Below are 27600 nucleotides of genomic sequence, written 5' to 3'. Positions count from 1 at the left end.
TCCCAGGAGGCCGCTTCTGGAAGGGCTGAGAGAAGGAGTAGGTTGCCATAGCGTCCAGGACAGGAAAGCAAGCCAGTCAGGATGAAGTCCGGTCTCCCTGTTCTCCAGCGCCCCCACCTGGCAGAAACGGGAAGCCAGCCGGCACAAGAGAGATGTGGTTTGCAGAGTCGGAGTCCCATTTTCAGAAAGAGAGCACAGTAGAGAGCGGTGGACTTGGGGCTGCCAGACGATCAATGAAAAACTGGCAACACCTGAAACCTCTTTATAAAATTTCCTTCAAGTGCACAAAATATGCTATTTCCGAAATCAGAGCCTTGCTTCCAAAAATCTTAAAGAACAGAACTAAAAAAACCAGCATCAGATGTTCCTTTTATTATTTTATTATTATTTTAAAGTCAGCTCTATGGCTTATGTGGGGCTGAACTCACAAACGTGAGATCAAGAGTTGCATGCTCTACCGACTGAGCCAGCCTGACATCCCCAGATGTTCTTTTTAGAGTGATTTCTGGGGGGCTCTTGTGGGGTCAGTCGGTTGGGAGTCTGCCTTCTGCTCAGGTCATGATCTCCAGGACCTGGGATCTAGACCTGCGTCTGGCTCCCTGCTCAGCGGGGAGCCTGCTTCTCCCTCTCCTCCCCACTCGCTACCTCTGTCTGTCTCTCTCTCAAATAAATAAATAATCTTTAGAGTGATTTCTGGGAGCATGCCAGAGTTTACTTCATTACTATTATCTTATTACTCATTTTAATCATGATTTTGATTGGCCTGGCTTGGAAGTTCGAGGACAAGGATGTAGTTTTTCAATAGTTTTATTTCTCCTCATTTTTCTATACAAAATGCACAATAGAGTATTACTTCTACTAACCAGCAATTCTTATCGACGGTTATAAAAATTTTAAACTAAGAGCAGCTGCATTACAGAGCACCTATAATGTAACCTGACATAAATCAAAAAACCTCAGGCAGCTCTCAGATATGGTTACACATCGAAAGCAATAGGGCAATGTTGACATCATCCTCTTATGATCAGCTGGTGTGGACTGAACCCAAAGGACAAAGGGCACACACAATTTGTTGAGAACAACATTTATTATGAGGATGGGCTTCTTGTGCACTAATTCACTTTTGACAGGGGATGTGTAAAATCTAAGAACATTCAGCTATTTACTGCTTAAAGAGCAAGAATGATTTTTCTCTCGCTTACAGAGACAATATTGTTTGACCTAACCTTGATCCTCCATGGTATGTTTACCATCTCATGTCCTGGCATGTTAACACACAGGTTTTTAAACTTGACCTCTCAACTGAGAGAACTCCAAAGAGAGCTGGTTTGCCTTATAGAATAAGAAACCCGGGACCCCTCAGAAATGATCTAATGTGGTGCATTTGCCCCATTCAGTGCAATATTTGAAACAGTCCTTGGATGCTCGTCCAACTCCTTTCCACAATGTCATTAATAGTCGCCCTGGAAATCAGTGAACGAAGCAGCAGGCCATCACCTCCTACCCTGCTTTTAACCACTGTGAAGTTATTTATTTCTAATTTCTACGAGACCACCAAATAATCTCCAATACTGCATAAAAACACAGGGAAAGGGGAGAGTGGGCAATGTGAGATGAAGTAACATGGAGAATGTTGCAGAGATTTCAAGTTCTCATCCCATTTTTCTTCTTCTTAGCTCCCAGTGTTATAAATCTGTCTCATAAGACAACAGCCCTGAAACTGAACACCCAGGAACTCTTAGAAAGCCAGCAACCTGTCCAACAGGGTAACTCTAGACTCCAGAAAATGTGAAAAAGCATGTATCTGACCTACAGAAAGACTGGCATTTGAATACAAGGACCTACATACAAGTGCTGTTCTTTGCAGCATTATTAGTAAAAGGGGAACTTGGAAACAATCTGACTGTCCAACAATGGTAGAGAAATTAATACCGGGTATTACATGCATGTGGTAGTCTTACACAGCCGTTAACAAGACTCAACTAAATGTGTATATATGTGAAAACACAAACTGATGTATATATATGTACATATATATATGTTTCTATTACACATACATGTGTATGTGTAAATATCCATCTATGTATATGTCAGGAACATGATGAAGGGTACAAGAGCAAGAAATTCCATGTGCACAATATGAGCCCACACTACACCAGACTCAGGGTATTATCCCCTCTGGGAGAAGGGCTGGGGATTGAGATCCAGGTAACAATAAAGGAAATTTTAGCCAAATCCAAAATGTTTTTCTTTCTTCTTAGTGGCTGGAAATAAATCTTACCAAATAACAATAGTTGTTAATTTTATGATAAAAACATATTTTATATTCTCTTTAGTTTCTGCAAACTATATTTCCCATGTAGTATTAGCTACAAAATCCCAAAGATATGTTGCTGTCTTTATCCATTTTCTTCCTTGTTACCTGAACAGTAGCAAGAGCAAGTTCATGTTCCCTTGGTTAGCTGATGGCTTCGGAACATACCAGAATTTCAGCAATTTCAGCTAAGGCAATGAAGTTAGAGCTGTTACACAGACAGGATGCAAAACATAAACATCACAAAGACATGTTGTGATGTTAGCTGTTACTACATAACAGACTATCCCAAAACACAGTGGCTTAAAACAATAAGCCTTCATTATTGATCAACAATACATGGATCAACTGGGTGGTTCTAACCTAGGCTAAGTTTGGCAGATTTCGGTTCGCTTGTCTCTGCATTTGTAGTGGGCTCGCAGGTAGGCTGGGGGTTGGCTGGTCTGAAATGGTTTCATTCACATGTGGGGCAGTTGGCTGGTAGGTGGTTGGGTGATGAGAATAACTAGGCAACATGTCTCTTATCATCCAGCAGGTTAGCCTGGGGTTGGTTCACATCTCAGCAAGGTTCCAAGGGAGAGAAGGGAAGTGAAGCACTTCTGCCCTATTTTCTTGGCTAAATCAAGTCCCAAAGCCAGACTAATGTAGGTTTCATACTAAGCAGAGCAGTTCCCTTGCTGTGATCTATTGAAAGTCAGCCCTCAGCACAAGAAAAATAAAAGCCAGACCAAAAAAAAGGGGGAAGGAAAATGGATCCTAACTCTTGGTAAGAGAAACTAAAAATTCACATTTGAATTTGATGTAATGAGCACTGGGTGTTATATGCAACTGATGAATCGCTAAATTCTACACCTGAAACTAATAATACATGTTAACTAAATTTAATTTAAATTAAAAACTTAAAAAACACACATTTAAAAGATTAGGGATAGGGATATGGGTGTGTGTGTGTGCGTGTAAAGATTTAGTAGCATTTTGTGTGTAAAGATTTAGAAACATTTTTCAATCCATCTACCACACCATGGCTTCTTATGGACCACCAAATTAACAAAGGGTTTCAATGCTATGATTGGTTAAACTTTATGTGCTACAGAATATAAATGATAAGATGAACAATCATATATCAAAAGAAATCTTACTAGGTTTCCCTCCATTTCAGGCTTTCAGACTTCGTTTTATGTACTGCCCAAACACACTTAAATAACCTTCCTCCTCTAACACTAATAGGTGTGTTTCTATACAGCTCACAAATCATCTCACCCCATTTTCTGGATAATAATAAACAACTAATAGATGCTGACGACCTGAAATTGTCTCAGAAGTCACCTTTACAATAGTGAAGATTGAGCAGTAAATAAAATCAGCAGGCTGGTGTAATTTACCTTGTACCAAAGCATATCTCCAAAATGACTTATTAAATCATTCCACTGAAAGTTGTAAATCTGAGTGAGAAAAGTACAAATCGATAGAAAAACACAGTTGAACACTTTACTACCTATGATTTTTCACGACCTTCTGGAAGGATAAAGACTGATGTTGTAAAGAAATTCCAAAACATGAAAACCTGTAAACATGAACTGGCAATGGTTTGCATTATTCTTAATTCATGCTGTTTTTGCTGTCACTAACTTCTTCTGTTATATTAACTTTTTTTGCTTATATACTTATTCCTTAAGACCCGCAGTGCAGAATTTGGAAGTCAAGAAAGTTTGAAGATCTGTCAACTCTGTATTTCCTCACAAAGGAAACAGTATGAAGGCACAGCACTGTGTCTTCTGAACTTCAGGTGAAGTGTGAACTCAGTGGAAGTGGAGTGAGAAAAGGAATCTTGGCCTGCCTTAGCCAATGGTGCATTAAAGAAGGCATGTTGAGGGACGCCTGGGTGGCTCAGTTGGTTAGGCGTCTGCCTTCAGCTCAGGTCATGATCCCAGGGTCCTGGGATCGAGCCCCATGTCTGGCTCCCTACTCAGCGGGGAGCCTGCTTCTCCCTCTGCGCCCCGCTTGTGCTCTCTTGTTATCTCTCTCTCTCTCAAATAAATAAAATCTTAAAAAAGAAGCCATGTTGACGTATTGAATCAAATAGCTTTTCAGTTCTCAAAAATGCATTTTCATGGTGTATTTTTCTTGAGTTGTATCCAATCCCCAGATCTCCCTGTTTCAACTTAGATATAATTCACATATTGTAAAATTTCACCCTTTAAAAGCATACGATTCAGTGGTTTTTTTTGTAAAATCACAGGGTGGCACATGATTACTAATTCCAGAATATTCCACCACCCCAAGGAGACCTCAGACCTATTAGCAGCCAGTTCCAATTCCCTCCACTCCCCATCCTCTAAAGGCCATTAGTCTAATTTCTGTCCCTATGGTTTATCTATTCTGGACGTTTCCTAGAAATGGAATCATAGAATATATGGCCTCTTGTGTCTGGCTTTTCCTGGAACCCTTTTGATGAGTGAAAAGAACGTATAAACCTGATGTTCCCAACTCCTGGGGTGCCCTTGCTCTTGCCCCACCTGCCTAGAGGCCAGTCTCAGCCTGGCAACCCATCTCCACAAAAGGTCAAAAGTACAAATCCATTTCCTAAAGTCTTATTTTGGCAGAGCTATCTTAGAGAGCTGAAGGGGAGGCAGCAAGAGCATCCCAATCCTTCTCCATTTCTAAAGCAGACCTTTTGTTGCTTTTCTCTTCCTTTCCTCCTCAGAAATCTCCACCTTCCCGAGTGCACGGCCGACTGTCCACCACCACATGAACACTTGCTCATTCACCCACTGATGCTAATTGTAGTCCTTGGTGTGTGAGGGCAGAGATAACATGTAGGCTTATCAATGCATGAGGCATATCGGCAACATGTATAATCTCGAGAAGATGGTCTGGGCTAGGGTCCCAATAGATGCTCTAGTCAACATGCAGACAGAGGAGCTGGCTAAGCACCTCATCCCAGGCCTTGTGCACATTTACAGGGGACTTATATTCTGCTCATTAATCAGAGGAAAAGCTAAAGCAAAGAAATGGCCATTTACAAAATTCACTTTGAGTTTAGATGTATTCCAGGGAATAGAGAGGCAGAAAGTAGCATTCTCTTTTTACTGGAACTAGGTAAAAACACCACAACTCAATTAACTTAAATATGCACTAATGATTTGTCCCAGATGGGCATCTGGGCACAAGAATAAGACAAACAGAATTAGAACAAAAAGGTGTCTCTCCAATTGCATTGCTTAAAAAAGGATTTAATTGGTTTACTGAGGAGTTTTATCTCATTGTGAAGTAAACACGATTTCCCCAAATTACTGCTTTTAATTTTAATCTGTTGAAACTCCCTTCCCCAATGGATATCAAGTCCCTTATCATCTTGCCAGATTCTTAAACTAGCAAAAACTTAATAATCAAACTTACCTAAACTGACATCCATATATCAATTAATAGAACTATCCCTACTTTCTTGGACACGGGAAGGTTAATTTTGGAAAACGTTGCCATTTATGATTACATTAGACTGGTTACAATTAAGAACTGGTGAAAATAACACAATTCCTTAATATAGAACTTAAGGAAGAATCAATCTTAAGTGCATTCCGCACCAAGGATCATACCTTCCCAACACCTAGCACAGGTTCTGGCACCACAGGAGGTGGCTGTCAGGAAATGTCCAGATAAACTGATTGTTGACAAGCTAAACATTAAAGGGCAGAGGCCACTGGGTTATTAAAACAATGGAAAAACAGGGTAACTGCACTTCCTCAAATTACAGTTAAGATAGACATTATCAGAGTTAATAAAATCTAATGACAGACGTCAACTTTTATAAATTGATAGTTTAAAAAAATTTTTTTATTTTAAGTAGACTCCACACATGGGGCTTGAACCCACGACTCTGAGATCGAGTCGCATGCTCTATTGACTGAGCCAGCCAGGCGTCTCAATTTTTCTTTTGCTTTTTTTGTGCACGCTGTACTACAGAATGATTTATAAATCTACTTCTGTTTAGACAGAAGTGGGTTTTTTTGTTCTTGAATGTTCTTTTCAAAGTCCTAGTATGAGGACCTGATATACAAGTTATTGAAATATTATTTTCAATATACCTTTAAATGACTTAAAACATTAACACGATAAATGTGATACTTAACTGCAAGGTTTGGCAGTTAGGAAAATAACAATTTAAAAATTGACAAGAAGAAGACAACATAATTTTTAGGATGGTCTAGACATTTAAATCATATTTTTAACTAATTTATTATTTGAAAAATTATTAATGATATATATAATAAAGGGACATTTTGAAGTTCTTTAAATCAACCTAAGCTGCAAATAATTAGCTTAAAGGAAGTTATGATTAGGAAATGCCTTGTAGAAGAAAATTTTTCATTATTAGATAATGAATAAATTGTAAACTCAAGGTAGCAACTGTGTAAATGTTCCCAGAGATAGTCTGTGTTCATTTCACTGGAGACATTAAGCAAGGAGATTCTCGTAAGGGAAATTTTCTTTTCCAGGCCATGAATAATTACTGATTAAACTTTTTCAGCAATTCAGAGCACACTGCAGGTGTACCAGATTTAATTAAAGAGCCACCGCATAATCCAAATGGAGATGAAACATAGTATGAACTCAGTGCTATTCCTAATTAGACACCAAAAACCTGAGTCTTACTTGGCTACTAATCACACTAAGATGATTCTACTCTGATTTACAGGTTCTGCATCTCATTGGTCAGTATGTGCAGAAGTCTCTTTGATGGAACCATTGAACCATTTTAGATTTTTAAAAAATCCCCTGTGGCCTTTGTCATTCATGACCAGTGGTCTTTGGGAGTTAAGTTAAACTGAACTGAGCTACAAGAAAAGGCAGGCACTATAGTCGAGGCTTGTATGGTACTGGGATCCCTTTAATTGAATTACGACTTTCTTCAACGTCTAGGCCATTTTCATAAAAATTATGTTATCCTCCTCTTGCCAGTTTTTAAACTGTTATTTTCCTAAACTGCCAAACCTTGCAGTTAAGTATCACATTCATCATGCTAATGTTTTCCTTTCAAGCATTCTGGGGAACAGAGGGGCACATGAGAGATTAAAACGAGGATTAGAAGGGTGACTGCAGAGACCATCAGCTGGTAATGGTGGACAAGGATAAATGTGTTGGCCCCAGACCACCTCAGAGGGCAGCAGCAAGACAGCAAAAAACTGCACTGACTCCCAGTAGCCACCTTCTTTTTTTTTTTTTTTTTAAAGATTTCATTTATTTATTTGACAGAGATAGAGACAGCCAGCGAGAGAGGGAACACAAGCAGGGGGAGTGGGAGAGGAAGAAGCAGGCTCATAGCAGAAGAGCCTGATGTGGGGCTCGATCCCAGATCGCCGGGATCACGCCCTGAGCCGAAGGCAGACGCTTAACCGCTGTGCCACCCAGGCGCCCCCCAGTAGCCACCTTCTGATCAAGCCACCAAGTGGGGCAAAATCAAAGAGGGACAGAAAACAAAAGGCCTTAGCAAAAAAGGCACAAAAGTAAAACAAAATAAAACAAAAAGTTATGAGTCAAGAGATTACCTCACTGTTCCTTTGAAACAAAGAAAGAGGACAAAGCCAGTGTGAAAACTCCTGGTTCTTTGCAACAAGATGGGCAACACTTTATTTAGATCACCAAAAATAAGGTTTTACAGAAAGGGAACCATAACATTACACAACAAAGTATAGCTGTAAAATCTCAAACAAGAGAGGCAACACTTTATTTAGATTACCAAAAATAAGGTTTTGGAGAAAAGGAACTTTAACAAGCAAATGTGTGACTGCAAATTTTCTTTTGCCATCAATATCAATTCCCTCTAAAATATTCTGGGACTACTTTGTGATTTCCTAAGCAAAACTAAAATTTGTTGGACAGAGTTGTTGAGCCTCATCATAAGAATGAAAACAGTTTGGAAAACAATTTTGCTTAATACTAACAAATAACTAAAAAACATGGTTATTGCTAACAAATTAACTTGAATAGCTACTGAATGAAACAGCCTGACCTACACATACTCTCATTAACGCTTCACTGTGAACACAGCTGTTCTTTTCCTGCTGTCACAGATGACATGAACGGTGGCAAGGGTCTCATGCTGGAGGCCGTTCAGGCACCTACGAAGTAAACCTTAACAGAAATAACTATAGTATGTAAACAACTCAAACAAATGGGCCCACCTCTGCCAGAGCCCCCAGGGGTGGGTGTCATGTCAACTCTGTAAAGAAGGTCCACCATCTCCCTAGATCTACACTGGGAACCTAGAGTACAAAGCTAGACCGAGAAGCTGTTCTTCTAGAACCATCAAAACTTCAGTAAATCGCCCTGGGGTTCTTGGTGCTATAGTGCGCCTCACAGGCAGCAACATAGGCAGACTCCGGAAAGAAGTCATCATGGTATTCTGCCAAAAACCTGGGAAAAGAAGAAAATGGCCCTGATGATCTTTACAGTGAGTACTCAACACCAGCAAACAAAATTTTAGCTAGCAACCATTCTAACATTTCACCCTTTTTTTGGTATTCCAAAGAAAAAAAATGAATATAATCTTGATTTCTATATACTGATCACTTTCATTGCATATATCTGGCTTCTACATTAATTACCATTTCATTAGGATCCTTTCACTATCAAGTGTACAAAGAGAAATAGAACCTAAACTCCACGAGGTGGCAGGCTTCATTATACAAACACTGTATAAAAAAAAAGGGGCTCTGACAACTGCATTTTCTTGTTATAAAAACAAACCGTATTGGGGCGCCTGGGTGGCTCAGTCGGTTAAGCATCTGCCTTTGGCTCAGGTCATGATCCCAGGGTCCTGGGATTGAGGGCTGCACTGGGCTACCTGCTTGGTGGAAAGCCTGCTTCTCCCTCTCCCTCTGCCTGCCACTCCCCCTGCTTGTGCACGTTCTCTCTCTGTCAAATAAATAAAGTATTTAAAAAATAAAAATAAACTACAAAAAACTATAAACTCAGGGTGCCTGGGTGGCTCAGTCGGTTAAGCATCTGGCTCAGTCTGTTAAGCTTCTGCCTTCCACTCAGGTCATGATCCCAGGATCTTAGGATGGAGTCCCGCTTAGCGGGAAGCCTGCTTCTCCCTCTGCCCTTCCCCCTGCTTGTGCTCGCTCTCTCTCAAATAAATAAATAAAATCTTTTTTAAAAAAGCTGTAAACTCAACAAATGTCACTTGAGAAATTCCCAATACTTTCTACAGGTTAAGCTAATTCAAAATTGAATAGTATAAATAGTAAAGGGTATCCGGGTCCTAATTTGCCAATCCGAATGGTGTTACAGTTTTAGCTTATAGTAGCAAAACTCATAAACAAACAAGGCTGACTTATGTCTGATGATGGATATTACAATAAGGACAGTCATTCAAAAGTTCACATTATGCAGATGCTATCTTGTATCTGAAATGTCAAAGATTTCACCACAACTAATTAGTTTCATGCTTACTTCTCCAGCCTCTTTCCACCTGTCCAAATTCCGAAAAATATAAGGATAAACCTAATACCTTCTTTAGTAAAAGCTGAATCAAAGCTCATTAGATAGCTAACTCTTTCTTCTTTGGATTGTGCCACTTTTAAAGTGATTACTGAGTCCACTGATTCTCTAGTTGACGTTTTGGATACATTTTCAAAACCAACTGCTATATTTGTAAATCTTTCTAAGTTAATTCTTAATACCCTAATTTCTAATTTATATTGGGCATACCTCAAAATCAGCAGGCTTTCCTAAGCTAACTTGCAGCTATTTTTCGTATTTTATTGGCATTATTTGATGTTGGCCTACATAATCTTTATGCCAAATAGAATTGTGTTTGAGGGGGAGGTTGGAAGGAAAGAGTGTATTTTTCATAATTGTTTCTAATAAGGTGTAATAAAGTCTAATATCACTCACGGACACTTTACTCAAAATGTCTACATAAAAATATCCTTTAAAAACTCTGAAAACATATTTCTCTGGCTGGAATACTTTCCACACTGATAAATCCTACTTGTTTAGTTTTTGCAGGCTGGAGTCTGACTATAAGGAAGAGGTACCCCCTTACAGAGAAGGAAGAAATAAGATCAGGTAGATAGATGAGCTGGGTAAGGCAGTGTGGTGAGCATCCTTGAACACCAAGCAGAGAAAATGGTCAATAGACCTCTGGGTGGGAGAGAGCTGGGCCATGGGCCCAAGTGAGTCTGGGGCCCACAGCATGGTGCAAGGAGTAGGGGGCAGAGCCTCAGGGCAAATGATCCTAAGATACGATGACTGGCTCTGCTGGACGAAAGAAACAATACCTTTCTCTGAGTTTACAAACTGTCAGCATGAACTACTGGTCATTTATCTTAACTCTAAACACAAAAATCCAACCTGTAAATGCTAATATTTAGGTTTATGTATATGCAACAAAGAAAAGTCTAATACTTAAGGTACTTCTAAATAAAAAATGTAAAACTAAATTATTATAAATCTCAATCACTTCTGTAAAAAGTTTTCTATTCACACAGTTACCCAACTGGATTCTTCTAGTGACACAAAAAATTTTACCTCTATACAATAAATTACAGAAAAAAGAAAGCCAAAAAACCCCGATGTTACAATTACAGTTAGAATCAATCATACTTCGCTAATACTGCTACTATTTAGAATACAGAGCTAGCTTCCACATCTGTTATGGAGAAGTTCAGAAAAGTCATATATAAGGCAGCAAAGGTAAGTTTTTACAAACAAATTTAAAATACCTAAGAAAGAGATCAAAGTGCTTCAGTAAAGCCTTCAGATTCTTCTCAGAAAAGGACATCTTTCCAAGGATTTCTGGAAGTTTCACTGCATTAAAAACAAAACCAAAGCCAAAACCATTTACAATTGGCAGACTCTGGCAATGAGCAGGGCACATTGAGGGTCCTTGTTTATCCTACTCAAACTGAAATTAACATCTACATTATCAAACAAAACCAAAAATTCTTATTGAACACAAGCACAGTGGTAAAATAGTACAAACACAATGTTTATGAAATTTAAGATTCATTCAGTGCCTTTTTTTTAAGAGGTCATTTTTCAATGATTTTTCTTAGATCCTCAAAATTACCACAAGATGTGCATAAGCTAACAAGGGTGTTATAACCAAAGTGGAGGGGTGCTGGGTTGGCTCAGTTGGAAAAGCATGGGACTTTTGATCTCAGGGTTGTAAGTTCGAGCCCCACACTGGGTATAAAGATTACTAAAAAAAAAAAAAAAAATAGATTAAAAAAACCCCAAAGTGGAGGGGAAGGGGAGGAGGAAGGAAGAAGAAAGCAGGAACCAGGATTTCTTACCGAACAATCGTAGCAAGTGTTGTGCTCCATAAATGTAAGAGGGTGGAGGCGGCTGATCACCTGGCGGGTAACTGTCAGGTACAAGTTTCCAGGAGAGGACCTGAGAAAAGATATAATAACAAATCTTTCAACTCATGCCTAACACTGTTATCAAAAGATCTCAAAATTCGGAATCTCAGCAGAAGTACACATGCTTTGAGGTTCTCATCTCAAATTGAGTGTCACGTTCTCACTCCCAAGCTTCCTGTCCTTCTAGCAACTAAGGAGTTGCTTCACAGCTGGACCAGAAAATGAGAGTAAACAGTAACAACAAACCAATGTGGAATTTTGAAAGCCACCCCTCTAACTTTCCCATGAAGCTCTTTAAGGGCATGATCTTGGCACATAGGAGAGTATAATGCATTATGTTGAAAAGGATCAAGCTATAAAATAACAAAGTTCAATATGACAGTTGGAAAATAATGTGTATAATTATTATGTAAATACACAGAAGAACTACCAAGAAGTAGTATATATCAAAATGGTTTTTTTTAAAGATTTTATTTTTATTTATTTGACACAGAGACAGCCAGTGAGAGAGACAGCCAGTGAGAGAGAGACAAGCAGGGGGAGTGGGAGAGGAAGAAGCAGGCTCATAGCGGAGGAGCCTGACGTGGGGCTCAATCCCAGAGTGCTGGGATCACGCCCTGAGCTGAAGGCAGACGCTTAACGACTGAGCCACCCAGGCGCCCCTATACCAAAATGTTAAATGTCCATTTCTTATTGGTGAAATCATGATTTATGCAGTTTGGGAGGATAAAGGTATACGTTTTCCATATTGATTATATATCAGCATATATCTGATAGTTTCCTATAATTTTTTCAAAACATTTTTGCCTTTTAAATCACGTGAGGATCCACCTTCCTTGGCCACATGGAGACACTTCTAATCACCTAAAAGTTATAACAATAAATTGCATGTAGGGAAAAAATATGGCATTATGTCAAAATAAGGGCAAGCTTTTAAAAATAAAGCATGGTGGCGCCTGGGTGGCTCAATCGTTGTGTCTGCCTTTGGCTCAGGTCATGATCCCAGGGTCCTGAGACTGAGCCCCACGTCGGGCTCCCTGCTCAGCGGGAAGCCTGCTTCTCCCTCTCACCCTCCCTCTTTTTTTGTTCCCTCTCTCGCCGTCAAATAAATAAAATCTTTTTATTTTTTATTTTTATTTATTTATTTTTTTTATGTGACAGAGAGACAGCCAGCAAGAGAGGGAACACAGCAGGGAAGTGGGAGAGGAAGAAGCAGGCTCCCAGCTGAGGAGCCTGATGTGGGACTCGATCCCGAAACGCCGGGATCACGCCCTGAGCCGAAGGCAGACGCTTAACGACTGCGCCACCCAGGCGCCCCAAATAAAATCTTTTTAAAAAAATTAAATAAAGTGTGTGTGTAGGGGGAGAGGAGACTTAAAATTAAGGAGATACTTGGTTTCCCAATTCTCAACAGCTATTACCTATAAATTAGCTGTAACTGTTTTGGTCATTTTGTCCCTTTTCCTTTATTGGAACTCATGTTAAAGAATGTAGTAGTAAAAAGTAACCCAAACGTGTTTTGAGTAATATTACTATTGCTTTAAGATTCCTTAATTTCCTGATATATTTGATTCACTTTGGAAACTAATCTGAACCACTGAGTTGAGTGAAAATAGACTTCAACCCTGGTAACCAATTTCTTTTCCCTCCTTCTAAATTTCAGAACTGTGGGTGGATTTCGGGCTTTTGTTAAAGTCAGAGTTGTATTTAAAAGCTCTCTGATGAGCCTCCACAGAAATACTTCAGCAAATTTTAGGACTATTTTACTGAGTTGCTGCTTTGCCTTTTGGGATCTGTCAAGTTTAATCCGGAAATATGGTAGGGCCAAAGAAAAGCCTCTTTAAGACAAAGCAGAAGGATGCCAAAACCACCCCAGAAAGGCTAATGTACTCAATTTAGCACAATGAAATTGTAGAAGCGAGTAAGTCTCACCATGGTGCTGTATGGCTCCCTGCTGGAAGTCCGAGCTTCAGCCCTGGCCTCACCGCCCCCCCCAACCCATCTGTGGTGTAGATCACTGAAGGGAGGGATTTGGTTTCAGCAGCTTTATTCCATGCCCAGCACCTCAGCCTTGGTGCACACAAATGAAGCTTGGCAACTGTTTTGACAGTGATACTTGAAGTTAACATAGGGGAATCTGCAATCATTGGAATCATGAGACACACGTGTGTGCAAAAGCCGGTCATTTGGCTAGTTAGCAGGCCAGCCGACCTCACTCATTCAACTCTGCGTTTCAATGCAGTATATCATCTTCTATTTACCAAAGATAAATTTCGTGGGGGAAAACAGGTTTCTAGCAGAGGTATTCTCAACTGGGGTATATAGACAACCACCTGTGAATCGTAAACGTGTACATGCAGACCCTACCCTGATGCAGTAGGTCAGTGAACAGAGAGTCTCAGATTTGGATGCAGAGCTTTTATTAAAACACACGGAGACAGAGGCACTCACGAAGGTGGGAATTCCTTAAGGTCTCATGAGTCACTGTTGAGAACCTGTCTTACTAGAAATCCTATTCTGCTAGAGCTTGCAGCTGTACCTATAACCACTAGATGGTGGGCTCGCACTATCGACCTGAGTGGGAATGGCCTTGCCCGAATATTCATGTGCCTTTTAAAAGAAACAGGACTCCCCTTAGTAACACCTGCAGGGCCTTGTCTGAAAAACAGGACGTTAGGGACTGCTGTAATAGGAATTTCCTAACTTTCCCTCAGTGTCATTGTAAAATAGATTAAGCTTTCCAGTTTTTCTATCAGGGGTCAGCCAACTAAGGCCTTCTGCCAAATCCAGCCCAACCCCCTTGTGCCAAAAATGATTGTTATATTTTTAAATGGTTCATAAAAATCACATGAATAAATATTTCATGATGTGAAAAATCATATGAAATTCAATTACTGGTGTACATGAATAAATTCTGGAGGCACACAGCCACACCCATTCATTTATGAGTAGCTCTCACGCTACAGCAGAGTAGCATAATCTCGAAAGACACTGTATGGTACACAACCCTGAAAATATTTGCAATCTGACCCTTTACAGAAGAAGTTTGCCAACCCTCATCATTAAATGCTCTCTTTCCCTAGTAAAGCCATCTCCCCTATGCACAGAAACAGGGAAATCCTACCTCCTAGGCAAGATTCACAGAATATCCCAGTAGACTAATTAAGACATCTCCTGAATCCCCGAAACACTCACTACCTACACATCAGTTAACTAGCTTTAAAAACAGAATTTTTAAATGAAGTTTCCCCACTTATAAAATGGAAAACCTGATGGCAAGGCTATTCTAGAAAATCTGAGGTCAAGTATGATTTAGGTCAAGTACCTGGCACAATGCTAACATATAGCACGCCCTCAAAGGGATGGCTACTGGTACTACTATTAACAATGAATTTTATATTTTTAAATAGTTGGAAAAACCCAAAAGAACCATATTTCATAACATGAAAATTATCTGATATTTAAATTTTAGTGTCCATAAATAAAGTTTTATTGGAACACAGCATGCCCATCATTTACATAGTGTCTATGGATGCTTTTGGAATTGGGTAGTCTTGAAGGAGACTGTAGGGCCCACGAGGCCTAAAATATTTACTCTCTGGACCTCTGCGGAACAAGCGTGTTGACGTCTGTTCCATAAAATGAAAATGCTCATATATTTCAATATTTGTGCTTACTTAAAAGATAACCATAAGCACCGGGCTGGAATCTTAGCAATTTTCTCATTTTAGAAACCAAAACCAGTATTAAACATCATCATATGAAGTATTTTGTTAATATCCACAGCAAGAGCAACATAGTGTTTCTAAAGAAACCTGATTTCCGCTCATAGGCCTTAAGCACCACAGAAAGAAGGACTCACTGGGGATGACCAGCAACACTAATGCTTTACCTCGTTTATTTCATTAGTTCTTCTGCCTTCAAAGCCAGAAAACACTGCACTCCCTTCCTTGCTAGGGGTCAGAGGAACCGGTGAGGATGATCTGCTATGCACGGGTGTCTCTTCAAAAGGAAAAGATGTTAATTATTCGCTTGTAAATCACAGAGCAACCGAATTAGACTGCTGGACGACTGTCACAAATAGTAAAGAAATTACTAATCTTTAAAAAGACTTTCCTACCATAAAAGACAGTACCTGGATTATTTGGAGGAAAAAAACAGGAAACAAGTACTGATACATGCTACAACATGATGAACCTTGAAAACATGCTAAGTGAAAGAAGCCACAGACAAAAGGTCACTTACTGTATAATTCCATTGACAGGAATTGATGCCTAGAAGAGGCAAATCCATAGGGACAGGAAGTAACTAGTGGTTGCCTAGCATGATAGATTAGGGCTGGGGGAGCGAATGGGGAGCTACTGCTATCAGACCCACGAGACACAGCTAAACCAGCAGGTGCCAAGCATCCAACTGCAGAACTGAAGGTGTGGTGACTCCTCTCTCCATGCCATAGGGAAAATGCCGCGTGAGTCTTGGTTGGAGCCAAACCCCTGACTGGATTTCCCACAGCTGAGTGGGTGAATCTGGGTGTGACTGTGCACTCATCCCCGTTCTTCTCCCAGCCTCTCGTCAGCTGGACTCCCCTCAGGACAGCAGTGGCTGGCACAGGCCAAGCACAAAGTGAATGGCTTTCCCGCACCTGAGAAAGGACCTACTCTTTTCCAGGTGCAGGAACAGCTTTGGCATGCTGGCGGACGTGTCCTGCTGCCGGCGCTTGGGCTGAGGCGAGGCACTGCTCTCAGACAGCCTGTCACAGTTGGCAGAGTGGCGTGTGGACCGCCTCAGAGACTGCAAGGCTTCCGGTTCAGCTTTGCGCCTTTTGGGGGTGGCTGGTTCACCTGTAGTGGGCTGACTCTCCGTGGACTGCGGTGTGGATGGATTCAACAATGGTGGGCTTGGAGAGAGCTCCTCCTGGTTCCTATGGAAGAAGAGGAGAGAGCATCACACACACCTGGCCCAGAGAAATCTCTGCAAAACCTGGAGCAGTTCTTCAATGTCCTTCTTCAGACAGAACAGAAAACACTCTGGACTCCACTCCAGGAGAGTTCTAAACTTGTACTTTCAAATGTGGCAAAACAAGTGTTTTCTTAAAGAGTAACCAGGCATATTCAATCATTTAAATCTTCTGGATAACTCTGCAAGGCCCGCTGGCGTTAAAGAAAGTGATGCCCCTTTTTTATTTATTTTATAGCAATGGTTCTCAATTGGGAGTCATTTTGCGCTACGAGGGACAGTGGCACTATCTGGAGACAGTGCTGTTTTGCTTGTCACAACTGGCAAAGTGCTACTGGCATCTACGGGATAGAGGCCAGGGCTGCTGCTCAACAGCCTACGATGCACAGGACGCCCCACCCCAAAGAAGGATCTCTTTCAAAATATCAATAGGGCTAAGACTGAGAAACCCTGGTCAAGAGAATAGGATTACTGTGGTAGCTAACGTGTGGTGAGCAGCACAGCATAACACATAGAATTGTGCAATCACTGTGTCCTACATCTGAAAGTAATGGAACGTTGTGTCAACTATACTTCAATAAAAGTTTTTTTTTTTTAGGGGCGCCTGGGTGGCACAGTGGTTGAGCCTCTGCCTTCGGCTCAGGGTGTGATCCCGGCGTTATGGGATCGAGCCCCACATCAGGCTCCTCCGCTGTGAGCCTGCTTCTTCCTCTCCCACTCCCCCTGCTTGTGTTCCCTCTCTCGCTGGCTGTCTCTATCTCTGTTGAATAAATAAATAAAATCTTTAAAAAAAAAGTGTTTTTTTTTTTTAAACAAAGAGAGTAAAAATACCATGTAATCTCATCACCTGTAACTACTCACAGACTAGAAAAAAAGCCACAAGCATCCGCCAAGCTTTGTGGAACACACAGTCCACCCAGGACAGACAACCTTGAGATTTGGAGGGCATGGGAACATCAACACAGGTCCCCAGAGAGTTGCACACACCTGTCACATAGGGTGAAACCAATGGGAGAGGCAGGCAGGCTAAGAAAGGACCACGAGGCAGACAGAGAACCAGGAGCAAGGAGCCATGAAGAGAAGGAAGAAGCGGATGGTGGGGAAAGGTGCCAAAGCAGAGCATGGCCTGTGACAAGTGGGTAGTTATTAGTACCCTCTCTTGGGGAGCAGAGTTAGCAGGGGCAGTTGGTAGACAAAGGCAGAGTGTAAAGTAGGCAAGAGCAGATGAAGAAGTGGAAATCATGAGAACAGACCACTCTCAGGAAGAGAGGCACAGGAAGATAGGGAAGCAGCTTGTATCGGTGAAGGTATAGACTTCAGGTTGGGGATTTCCGCCCCTCCTCTCCCAACCAAACACAAGAGACTTGGGCATGTTTGGTGACCAAGGAAAGAAAGTAGTGACACAGCAGAGCAGGAAAGGAACTAACCTTTAGTTGAAGGCAAAAGGTGGCCAGCCCTTTGTGAACTTTCTCATTTAATAACTACCCAAGGAGGCAGCTGTTCTTTCCATTGTGCAGAGGCAAAAGGAAGAGGCTCAGAAGGCATCTCTTGAAGTCAAACAACCAGTAAGTGAAGGAGCTAAATTCAAATCCACATCTTCTGCCCTTCTCAGCCTGTGCCTTCGTCAATCCACTTGTCTTTGGAAAGAAAGGTTAGCTGCCCAAAATCAAACCAAGTTCTCACACTGGAATCTTCACTTAGTAAAATCTTTTAGAGCCATTTGAAAGTGAATGATGACTTAGGTTACCCAGGAAAAAACTCCACTTTTCAATCTCCTCCTCCAAATCTGTTGGCCCCATAGCATTAGATGGAAATCTTTAAAGACAGAGTCAACTATTCGGTTGCTGACATCTGAAAGTCAAACTGCAGACTTACCTGTTAGTGTTTGTGGCACTTTCCTTAATTGGAAGAAAAAACTTGGATGAAGTCACCTTTTTATACTGAACTTGTTCATATGGATAGAGTAAAACCAGTGGGAGTGTGTAATCAAAGGTTATTCTTAATCCATCCACCATCTCCTTACAAAGGTCAACGCTAGGAGAATAAGAAGAGATTAGAGATGCAGTAAATACTTTCCAAAATGTCATAATGAAGTTGCATGTTTTTAATAAGGCAAAGTTTTAAACTTAAATGCTACATTTTACACCTACATATATAAACACTACAGTGAGTTTGTAGACGCTGCCAACGAAAAACTAAATGGAAACATTGATCTGTAACATAAAGTGAAAAAAGTACACCAGTAATTTTAGCTTACTGCACTGAACACAAATGAGTACGTTCAGTGCCACATGAGGAACCCGAGCAGCCTGTGCTGCAGAAGATGGACAGACCCCAATACTGGGAGCTGAAGGGGGCAGACCCGATGAACTACTCTTAATACTTGTTTCAAATCAAACAATCTGCCTGTCTGACTCTAATCCTGCTGGGTCACATGCACAAGGCAGGCTATGAACACGATTATCCTGGCTGAATAAAAACCTATTTGTAAACAAGCTTTGATCAAATTTTATTTGCCCATTCTGGTGCCTCTCAAGAACAAAGAGTTACCTCCCTATATTATACCACTGAACAAAACTGGTTTTGGTGTTGAGGCAGTGCATACTCAATATATCCAGACCAGATACCTGAATAGTTATTGAGCATTTTGAAAATGGGACAATATTTTGGTATTACATTTGTTCTTAAATGAATTACTAAGTTAATCAAGTGATATATTAAACAAATTCCAAATTATAAAAATGGAGTGTCACCTGTTCTAAATGGAAGTCACTTTTCTAATACACAAAGAGAGAGCCATTGAGACATCAATCCCCCCCTTCCTCACTACTCACTTCTTTTCTGCTGGGATATAATGCACATTCATATTGGCATGTGGCATAGCATGATGGTGACGAGGCCTCTCATTGGCTGAAAAGGCTGCATTGATAGCAAAATGCTTCACGTAGGATTCCAAAATAGTTATGATGTTGGTCTGGCATGGAAGTTTCACTAACTGTTAATAAAAATACAGACATCTGATGCATGCATCTCATTGTATAAACTATATATTCCAAGAAACAGTGCTCTTGTCTATATAAATTTTTTAACTCAAAAATAAAGCCAATTCTATTTGAGGAGAATCTTTTAAGTAAACATGCTTTGAGGCTCTATGATTGCTTTTACTAATCATATCCCCATCAAAATTACAGTATGAATTTTAAAAATAAATGTAAGCAGTGATTCACATCTTAATGATCAATTACAGCCACCTGGGGAGACTATGTCCACAGTCAGCCTCCATGAGAGATCAATTATGTCTTAACTTCTTTTAAAAATATTTGAGAAAGCACGTCCATGTGCGTGTGTAAGGTGGAGGGGGGAGGAACAGAGGGAGAAAAAGAATCTCAAGCAGACTTCCCACTGAGTGCAGAACCTGATGCGGGTCTTGATCTCACAACCCTGAGACGAAGACCTGAACTGAAACCCTGGATTTGGACGCTTAACTGACTGAGCCACCCAGGTGCCCCGTGTCTTAACCTCTTGAATGAAGCCCAGGCATAAGGAGTTTGACAAAGCTCCCTAGAGGATTCTAATGGAAGCCAAGGCTGGGAAAGACTCTGCATGCCTTAATTCAATCAGCAGCAGAGCAGTACTGTCAGAGAACTTTAAAACCTAACTCAGTACAAAACTTAAAATGTGAATTTCATTCTTACAAGGTTGTTAACTGCTTGAGTCTGTGACTGTAAAATATGGTTAAAGGAAAGCTCTATTACAAATCCGTATTTTAGGTATTCTCCCTGCATACCCGTTTCCTCCTGTTGATATAGTAACAATCATCCTCAAGCTTCTTTTTCAGAACTTCAGGGATTTCTATAGTTATTGTTCTTTCTTCCATTTCCCTTTTTGTGTGCAGCTCCGGTTCTTCCTTCTGCAATATCACAATTTCATTTTTAACTACTCATAACAGTAAGAGAGTCTATATCCAAAGGAAGACTAACACAGGAGAGCCTACTATGAAACAAACTCCGTTAATCCTCAACATTCATACCAGAGTGCCACATGTCCTAGAGAAAAGTACATTAAAGGCCAAAAGTTAATGTGTTTTAGGGCACCAACCATGTTGCCAATACTAATTTTGCTTCTTCCCCTTTTAAGTTTGCCAGTGAGATTTATGTTAACTTTGAAGGTAGGCAGAAGATGCCAAACTCTGATACACGACATTTAAAAACCGATCACCACTATAAAAATAAAGTTCATGGCCACAATGGAAAGAAAGAGGTAACTATGATTTGTGAAAACACTTTATGGGTTAAAAGACCCACCAAGAGGTTCATACAGTGACTATAAATATAAATAAGGGTTACTTTCCCTTAAAGATCAAGAACAACTTTATAGTATCTGGTTAAAGCAATGCATTTTTACAAAATGATTTGCAACTGAATAATTTTATCACATAATTTTACCACTAAATATATGCCAAAGACAGGGTTTTTACAATAGAAACTTTATACCACTTCCGTCTTTTCTTCAATATCACTTTCTTCACTTATTTCTTCATCCTTTTCTTCACTACTGTCATCAGAGGAACTGCTTATTGCTAGGGAAAACAAAAACTATCAGGCGAACCGGCCTCATATACTTCCCTAACCTTTACAATTATAATTCTTCAAGGTGGAGCGTGTGTCCTACCACTGGCAATAATTAACTGTAGTCCTGCATAGATTTTAAATGCCAAACACAAATACTGTATCTTTCAGAATAGAAATTTATTTTGAGAAATATAACACCAATTTCAGTGAAGGCAAAACCCACACAAGCTAGTGATCTGAAAGTGTTCAGTCACATAGAATTCTATGGTTCTCTGTTGCATTCATAACTGGGGCCAAGGCTCAGGAAGCGCCAAGAAGAAAACATGAGGGGTTAGTACAGATAAAGACACTGGCTGAAAAGACAGTGGTTATGAGCAAGACCAATGAGGTATTATGGACTAACTGACTGCTACTTTAATTGTTAAAAAAACAAAAGGGGCACATGTTATATGTGATGAGCTTAAAATGTTTCCTTGTCTGTAACTGCAATGACTCCTACCCCTCAATCCTGTGGTATAAAAGGACTGGGTAAAAGTTCTTTCAGCCAGAGAAAATGAAGTCAAGCCACTCACAGTTTTCATCATTTTCATCTTTTTCTTCAACAGGGAGGCTTTTTAAGACAGAGTCAACACCAGGCAACCTGCAGCGCTTCTTCTTTCTTCCTGTGCTTCTTCTGAGAGAAAATAAACACAACTGAAACAAATTTTGATGCTGATATGGGTCTTGAAGTACAAACAAGATATAACAACAATTCTTAAGGACCTAAAAATCATTAAATCCTAGAACATAAATGTTAATCTCCACTTCAGAAGATTATACAGTAACCTCTCTGAAAACACAGCATTTAGAATACAAGAGCAATTCTTCACAAACACACTTTAAATATATAAAGTTACTAATAAGCCATGTTTGTCGTATTTTTACTTTTATATTTTAAAATTCTAAACACTAGAAGAAAACACATTGAATAACATGTATGTCATGATTTTTGTATTCTTACAGGCGAGCTACAGCTTTTCTTGCCAATTTACGCTGTAATCTCCGATTTTCATCGGTGTCACGAAGGACATGATCTTCAGCTGCCCATCTATCCCAGCTGATCAAACAAAAAAAGAAAAAGCATGTAAAATTCAGTATTTTAGTTTGATCTGAAACAAATGCTAAAAGCACCTCACAGAAACAGAAGTGTCCCAGAAGTACTTACATTTTAAAAAACTAAACATTTTAAAATCACAAAAAAGATGCACATAAACTAAAAAAGAACTCATGCAGACACAGAAACAACTAGGGTTTCTAGAATTACCCACAGAGAATCCAAATATAATTGACCTAAAAGTAATCATTCTTCAGAAGAGGAGAGGTTTGATAAAAGAGCAGAAACAGGAAGTGAAGCTTTTCTACAAGTGTTTCTAAAACTTAAGTTTGCAACGTTCTTGTCTCGCAAAGATGATCAGTTTTCAATCCCGTTTAACAAGTACACTCACCTTCTGTTCCAACCATTAAAATGTATCAGATATTCTGGGATCTTTCTGCCTTTTTCGTCTTTCCCAACAATAACATCGACAATCTGAAACCAGGAAATATTGTCCACAAATGACAGAACATAAAGAATATTGGAAACTAGATCAGAAAACTAGATCACAGATCTCTTCTTAAAAGAAAAGAAAGCATTCTCTCCTTTTTTAGACTGAAAGCTGGGTTGAAACATTTTTCCTTTCAATTCCATTTTTTTTCCTGAGTGGATGCCTCAAAATAGGAAACATCCCTCCAACCGACCCGCGATTGGTCTCTGATATTGAGACTGGGCTCAGCTTCTTTAAAACAATTGGCCGACCGATTTGTCACTAACGAAGGAGTCCAGGCCGGACAAGAGAGCTGCAGCCCTGAGACCTCTGGGAGTTGTAGTCTGTCCAGCTCAGCCGCGTCCAGGGCCGGGACGGCTGGCCGATTATGCCATCCCTCCCAGAGGGGTCCCTAGAGGAAACATCTGGGGCAAATGATGGGGCGTGTCACCCCTAGGGAGGCTCAAGGCGGGGCTGGAGGTGGGACAGCAAACAGCCAGAGGCTGCGGGGGCGGAGCCCGAAAACAGAACTCGCAAAACCAAAGAGGACTCGCAAAGTCCACTTAAGGCCAGAGTCGCCCAGAAGCACCCGGAGCCCGAGGCCAGACCCCAACCCCGGACTGCGGTGCCCACTCCCACTCCTCATCTAGGCCCCAGGAGCTGCAGTTGTGGCTCACTGTCCCCCCTACCTCCCCCCAGTCCCCGAAACTTAGACGGACGGGCACGGGGCGCGACTCGGAGGTTGAAAACCTAAACGCTGCAAGACCCCGCGGGACGAAAGCACCGGGTCAACACTGCCCTCGGGTGGGGGGGTCGCGGCCTACGGGAAGGGTCGGGCCCAGACACGATTGGTGCTCCAGAGCAATGACGTCGCAAGTCGACGGCCAGTGCTATGGCGCTACGGCTTAGGACCTGGCTCGGTCAGTCGGGACGTCGCACGGGAGCCCACGCGACGATGGGCCGCGCAGAACGGCGAGAGATTTAACAAGAAGGTGAAGGCCGCCGGCAAGCGACCTCCTCGACGCGCAGCCCTCGCTGGCGTCGCGTGCGCAAACCGACGTCGCGGCCCCAGCCTCGCGACACTGCACGCGCGAGGTTTCTGATGGCGCGTGCGCAGCCCCACGCCGGGCGGAAGCGGAAGCGTCCGGGCCCCGACTCCCCCGCGCGGCGCCCCGAGAGCGCCCCCTGCTGCACGCACGGCGCCGTGCAAGCCGAGGAGCCGCCGGCATGGAGCGCCGGGCCCCGCCACTTCCCCTGCTCCGCGCCGCCGTCCGCACCCGCATCCGCAATCGCCACCCGTCCCGGGGTCCCCAGCCCGCGCCTCCTCCCTGCCCCTCCGCGGCGGCACCTTGGCATCGTACAGCACTCGCGCCTTGGTGGGGTCAGGCTCGAAGCACAGCACTTTCTCCCCTGAGTGGAATTTAAATTTCATGCCCTCGCTCGCGCTCATTTGCTCATCGTGGCGGAGGGCGAGGCTCCGGGGCGGGCGGAGCGCGCGCGGTGGGGGAGGGGGGTGGGGGCGGGGAGGTGGTGCGCAGCGGCGGGGGTGGGGGGAGGGAGCGGGGAATGGCGGAGGCTGCGGCCGCCCCGCCCTCAGTCCCGCCTCGGCCCGCCCCGCGCCGTGGCCGGACCTGGGAGCCGCGGGGCGCGCGCGCTCCCAGTGGAGCGCGTCTCCGCGAGTACCCCCGGGCTCGGCAAAGACTGCGGCCGGGAATGCTACCCGTGGCCATGGTCTTCCAGCAGAACGTCCCCTCCCGGGCTCGTGGGAAAGGTGGCCGGCGCGGGCTCGGCCCGCGGGGTCATCGGGCCGGGCGCGCGCTCTATGGCCCGGGGGTGGGAGGCGCCCGGGAGAGTCTGTCTGGGGTGGGCACTGACGGCGGGGAAGCCCGCCAGCGGCTGCCCTCCTGCAGCTACTGGCCGCGCCGCGTGGGCCATCTTAGCAGACCTGCGCGCCGCCGAGTGTGGCTCTGAGAGTTGGACGTCGGGCTGGAGTCGGGTCTAGATGCGCGAAGGGTGGTGGGGGAGTGAAGAAAGCCCTGGGACATACCTGGAATGGGACAAGCAGTGGCAGGACTGGAACCCTCCGGTGACAGCGGGTGAGCATTGGGAGTGAGGCTGAGAGGTCCTTAACCAGGTCGTTAACATCTTAAGTCTCGGCTTCCAGCATGGTTTTTCAACTCCTAGCACTCAAGAGTTGCTCCCTCAAGGTCTGCTGCAATACATTGAAAATTCCCCAAAGCGGGAGAGTACTGTGGAGCTGGAGCTGGTACTAGGAAGTACCTGCACCAACGAGGTGCTCAGGAGATCTTGATGAACAAATGGCAAGTGCTGGGAGACTCTTGAAGGGTAAACCTCCAGAGACAGGAAAGAAGGTGAATTTTTTTGCTTTCCTTTGAGGGACGGAAAGTGTTTGGGTAGTGTAGTTACTGGATTAAGACCGGCCTAGAGACCAGCTTTGAGGCTCTGATGTATTCATGCCTCCAGAAATTTGCGCTTGCCCTTCCCTTCACTGGGTTTCTTGGTGTACCTCCTTCACATTTCAGCTTGGACATTACCAAGAGAAAAACCCTCAGGCTTCCCTACATGAATCACATACGTCTCCAATATTCCGTCCCAGCCTTCTACTTACCTGTTTCTTGCATTTACTGTACGCTGCAGAATGGGCTGTTCACTTCCCAAATACTCTCCGTAAGATGCTCAGTTCCTTGAATTTGGGAGGGCAGAGTTGCGGGGAATCGCATCCAGTTCATCATGGCATGTTCCTGGCACACAAATGTTTAGTGAATGAACAGATTACAGAATTATGAAATAGAATCCCCAAAACTCAGTGACCAATTGGACTTGACGGGGTGGGGGGGGGGAGGAAGGAAGGAGAAATCTTGAGAGACATTGGGATTTTCTGGCATAATGAGTTGGGTGAGAGATGGATCCATGGGCCAGAATAAGGCCCATGAGAGGGACAGGTTGGGGGAAGATGGACAGATAGTGAGCTGTGCCTGTAATAATAATAATAATACATCGGTGAAACCAGAACTGATCCTTCTTCGGGTTGTGGTTTATCAGGAATGAGCTCTTGATGGTGATGTTCCCCATAAATAGCAGGGGGAGCTCTAGGGCACAAGTAATTGCCTGTCGTGGCTAAACCACATGTGAATATTAGCATTTTTATTTTTCTTCTTGGAGAATGGAGATTTCCTTTCCAGACTCTAAACTGGCAGCACAAGACTTTAGATACTTTCTTTTGTTTCTCTCCATTTCCACCGCTCCTTATGTCCTTGAGCAACACCTTTTCCTCTGTTCCCCCTAAACAGTCCAAGAATGCAAAAGCCTCCAGTGACAGCACCCCTCGTAGGCCTCCTCTAGATTAGGAACCACTAGAGAGGCCTCCATCTTTAATGTGGGTGGAACATCCTTTTCCCTCTTAAGCGCAAAGGTAGAGAACATGGAGGGCTCTGTGATCCAGTGCCACACTTGTCACTTCTAGTTTGTGACCTTGGGTAAGTGATTAGTCTCTCTGTGATGCAGTTTCCTTACGTTTTAAGATAATACTGGCTCCTACCTCCTCTGGTGGTTTTAGAAATAAGTCTACTCCGTGTACATGCGTTTTGGTAGTGCCTGGCATATAATAAGTGTTGGGTACATGCTTGCCATTAATATTGGGCATTTCTTGGCCATTTTCTCCTTGACCTCATTCGTTCATTGATTTTTTTTTTTAAAGTAATCTCTGTGCCCAACGTGGGGGCTTGAACTCACAACCCTGAGATCAAGAGTCACGTGCTCTACCCACTGAGCCAGCCAGGCACCCTGTTCAACAAATATTAATTAATTAATTAATTAATTTTAAAGATTTTTATTTATTTATTTGACAGAGAGAGACAGCGAGCGAGAGAGGGAACACAAGCAGGGGGAGTGGGAGAGGAAGAAGCAGGCTCCCAGCGGAGGAGCCTGATATGGGGCTCGATCCCAGGACTCCGGGATCACACCCTGAGCTGAAGGCAGACGCTTAACGACTGCGCCACCCAGGCGCCCCTGTTCAACAAATATTTATTGAGCCTCCTGTGTACTGGATGCTAGACACACAAAGTAGAATAAGGTATTACCCCTGGCCTTAAAGAAGACACATTTCAGGGGCGCCTGGGTGGCTCAGTCATTGGGGGTCTGCCTTCGGCTCAGGGCGTGATCCCGGTGTTCTGGGATTGAGCCCTGCATCAGGCTCCTCCGCTGGGAGCCTGCTTCTTCCCCTCCCACTCCCCTGCTTGTGTTCCCTCTCTTGCTGGCTGTCTCTATCTCTGTCAAATATATAAATAAAATCTTAAAAAAAAAAAAAAGACACATTTCAGGAAGACACAGGTGCTTATATCTCCCTAGGAGGAGGGAGAGTGTCAGAAAAGGCTCCAGAGAGGAAGTCTGTCTTGTTAAATAATAAACTGAAGCATATTAAAAATCTTTAAGAATTTGAGCAAAAATTAATTGGAATCAGGTAGCACCAAACTGGAAGTGCTGAGTACTTCAGTGTCAGGAGACCAGAGAGAGATTTTTATAGAGAAAAGGCAGAAATAAAGAAGTTCTTGACTGGCTATCATGTAAAGACTATTTGGCTGTTTGTGACTGGTTATCCTTAGTGTTTTATTTCATAATCTTGAGGCATTTACAGGCTTAGGTTTTAGGCTGCCAAAGCATTAGAGCTACCTCAGTCTAACAGCCTCCTTGTTGAATTAACTTAATAATTCCCCCCTTTTGGTCATCTTCTTACACATGAGAGAATGACCAAAACTTTGGTATTTGTGCCACTCTCAGTCACCATCAGAGTCAAGTTGCTCTTGAAT

General features: G+C 42.6%; 1 protein-coding gene across 6 annotated transcripts in view; it reads right to left on the bottom strand.

Moving 5' to 3' along the window:
* MSL3 (MSL complex subunit 3) overlaps nt 1-24998 on the bottom strand; it is a 53324-nt gene extending 28326 nt beyond the window's left edge. For 2 of the 6 annotated variants that reach the window (XR_008958624.1, XM_057310055.1), the window contains exons 1-12: nt 24123-24271; nt 22697-22779; nt 22213-22308; nt 21785-21885; nt 21135-21220; nt 20429-20551; nt 19476-19636; nt 18517-18675; nt 16344-16606; nt 15578-15687; nt 11617-11716; nt 11044-11128 (exon numbers count right to left, since the gene is read on the bottom strand). Coding sequence is in view for 5 of the 6 variants with exons in the window: in XM_057310055.1 (XP_057166038.1) it covers nt 11044-11128; nt 11617-11716; nt 15578-15687; nt 16344-16606; nt 18517-18675; nt 19476-19636; nt 20429-20551; nt 21135-21220; nt 21785-21885; nt 22213-22308; nt 22697-22779; nt 24123-24224 (1469 nt within the window). In the remaining variant the exon portion in view is untranslated. Of the gene's footprint in view, nt 1-7915; nt 8729-11043; nt 11129-11616; nt 11717-15577; nt 15688-16343; nt 16607-18516; nt 18676-19475; nt 19637-20428; nt 20552-21134; nt 21221-21784; nt 21886-22212; nt 22309-22696; nt 22780-23686; nt 23829-24122; nt 24303-24821 lie in introns of those variants that run through there. The other 4 variants (XM_057310048.1, XM_026478139.4, XM_044391887.3 and 1 more) reach the window with 4 other exon arrangements.
* Between the last annotated feature and the right edge of the window lie 2602 nt (nt 24999-27600).

The sequence above is a fragment of the Ursus arctos genome, chromosome X (genome assembly GCF_023065955.2).
Source record: "Ursus arctos isolate Adak ecotype North America chromosome X, UrsArc2.0, whole genome shotgun sequence".
NCBI classification, from domain to species: domain Eukaryota; kingdom Metazoa; phylum Chordata; class Mammalia; order Carnivora; family Ursidae; genus Ursus; species Ursus arctos.
Note: the sequence above shows the minus strand (reverse complement) of the source record. Positions and strands in the feature narration are given on the sequence as shown.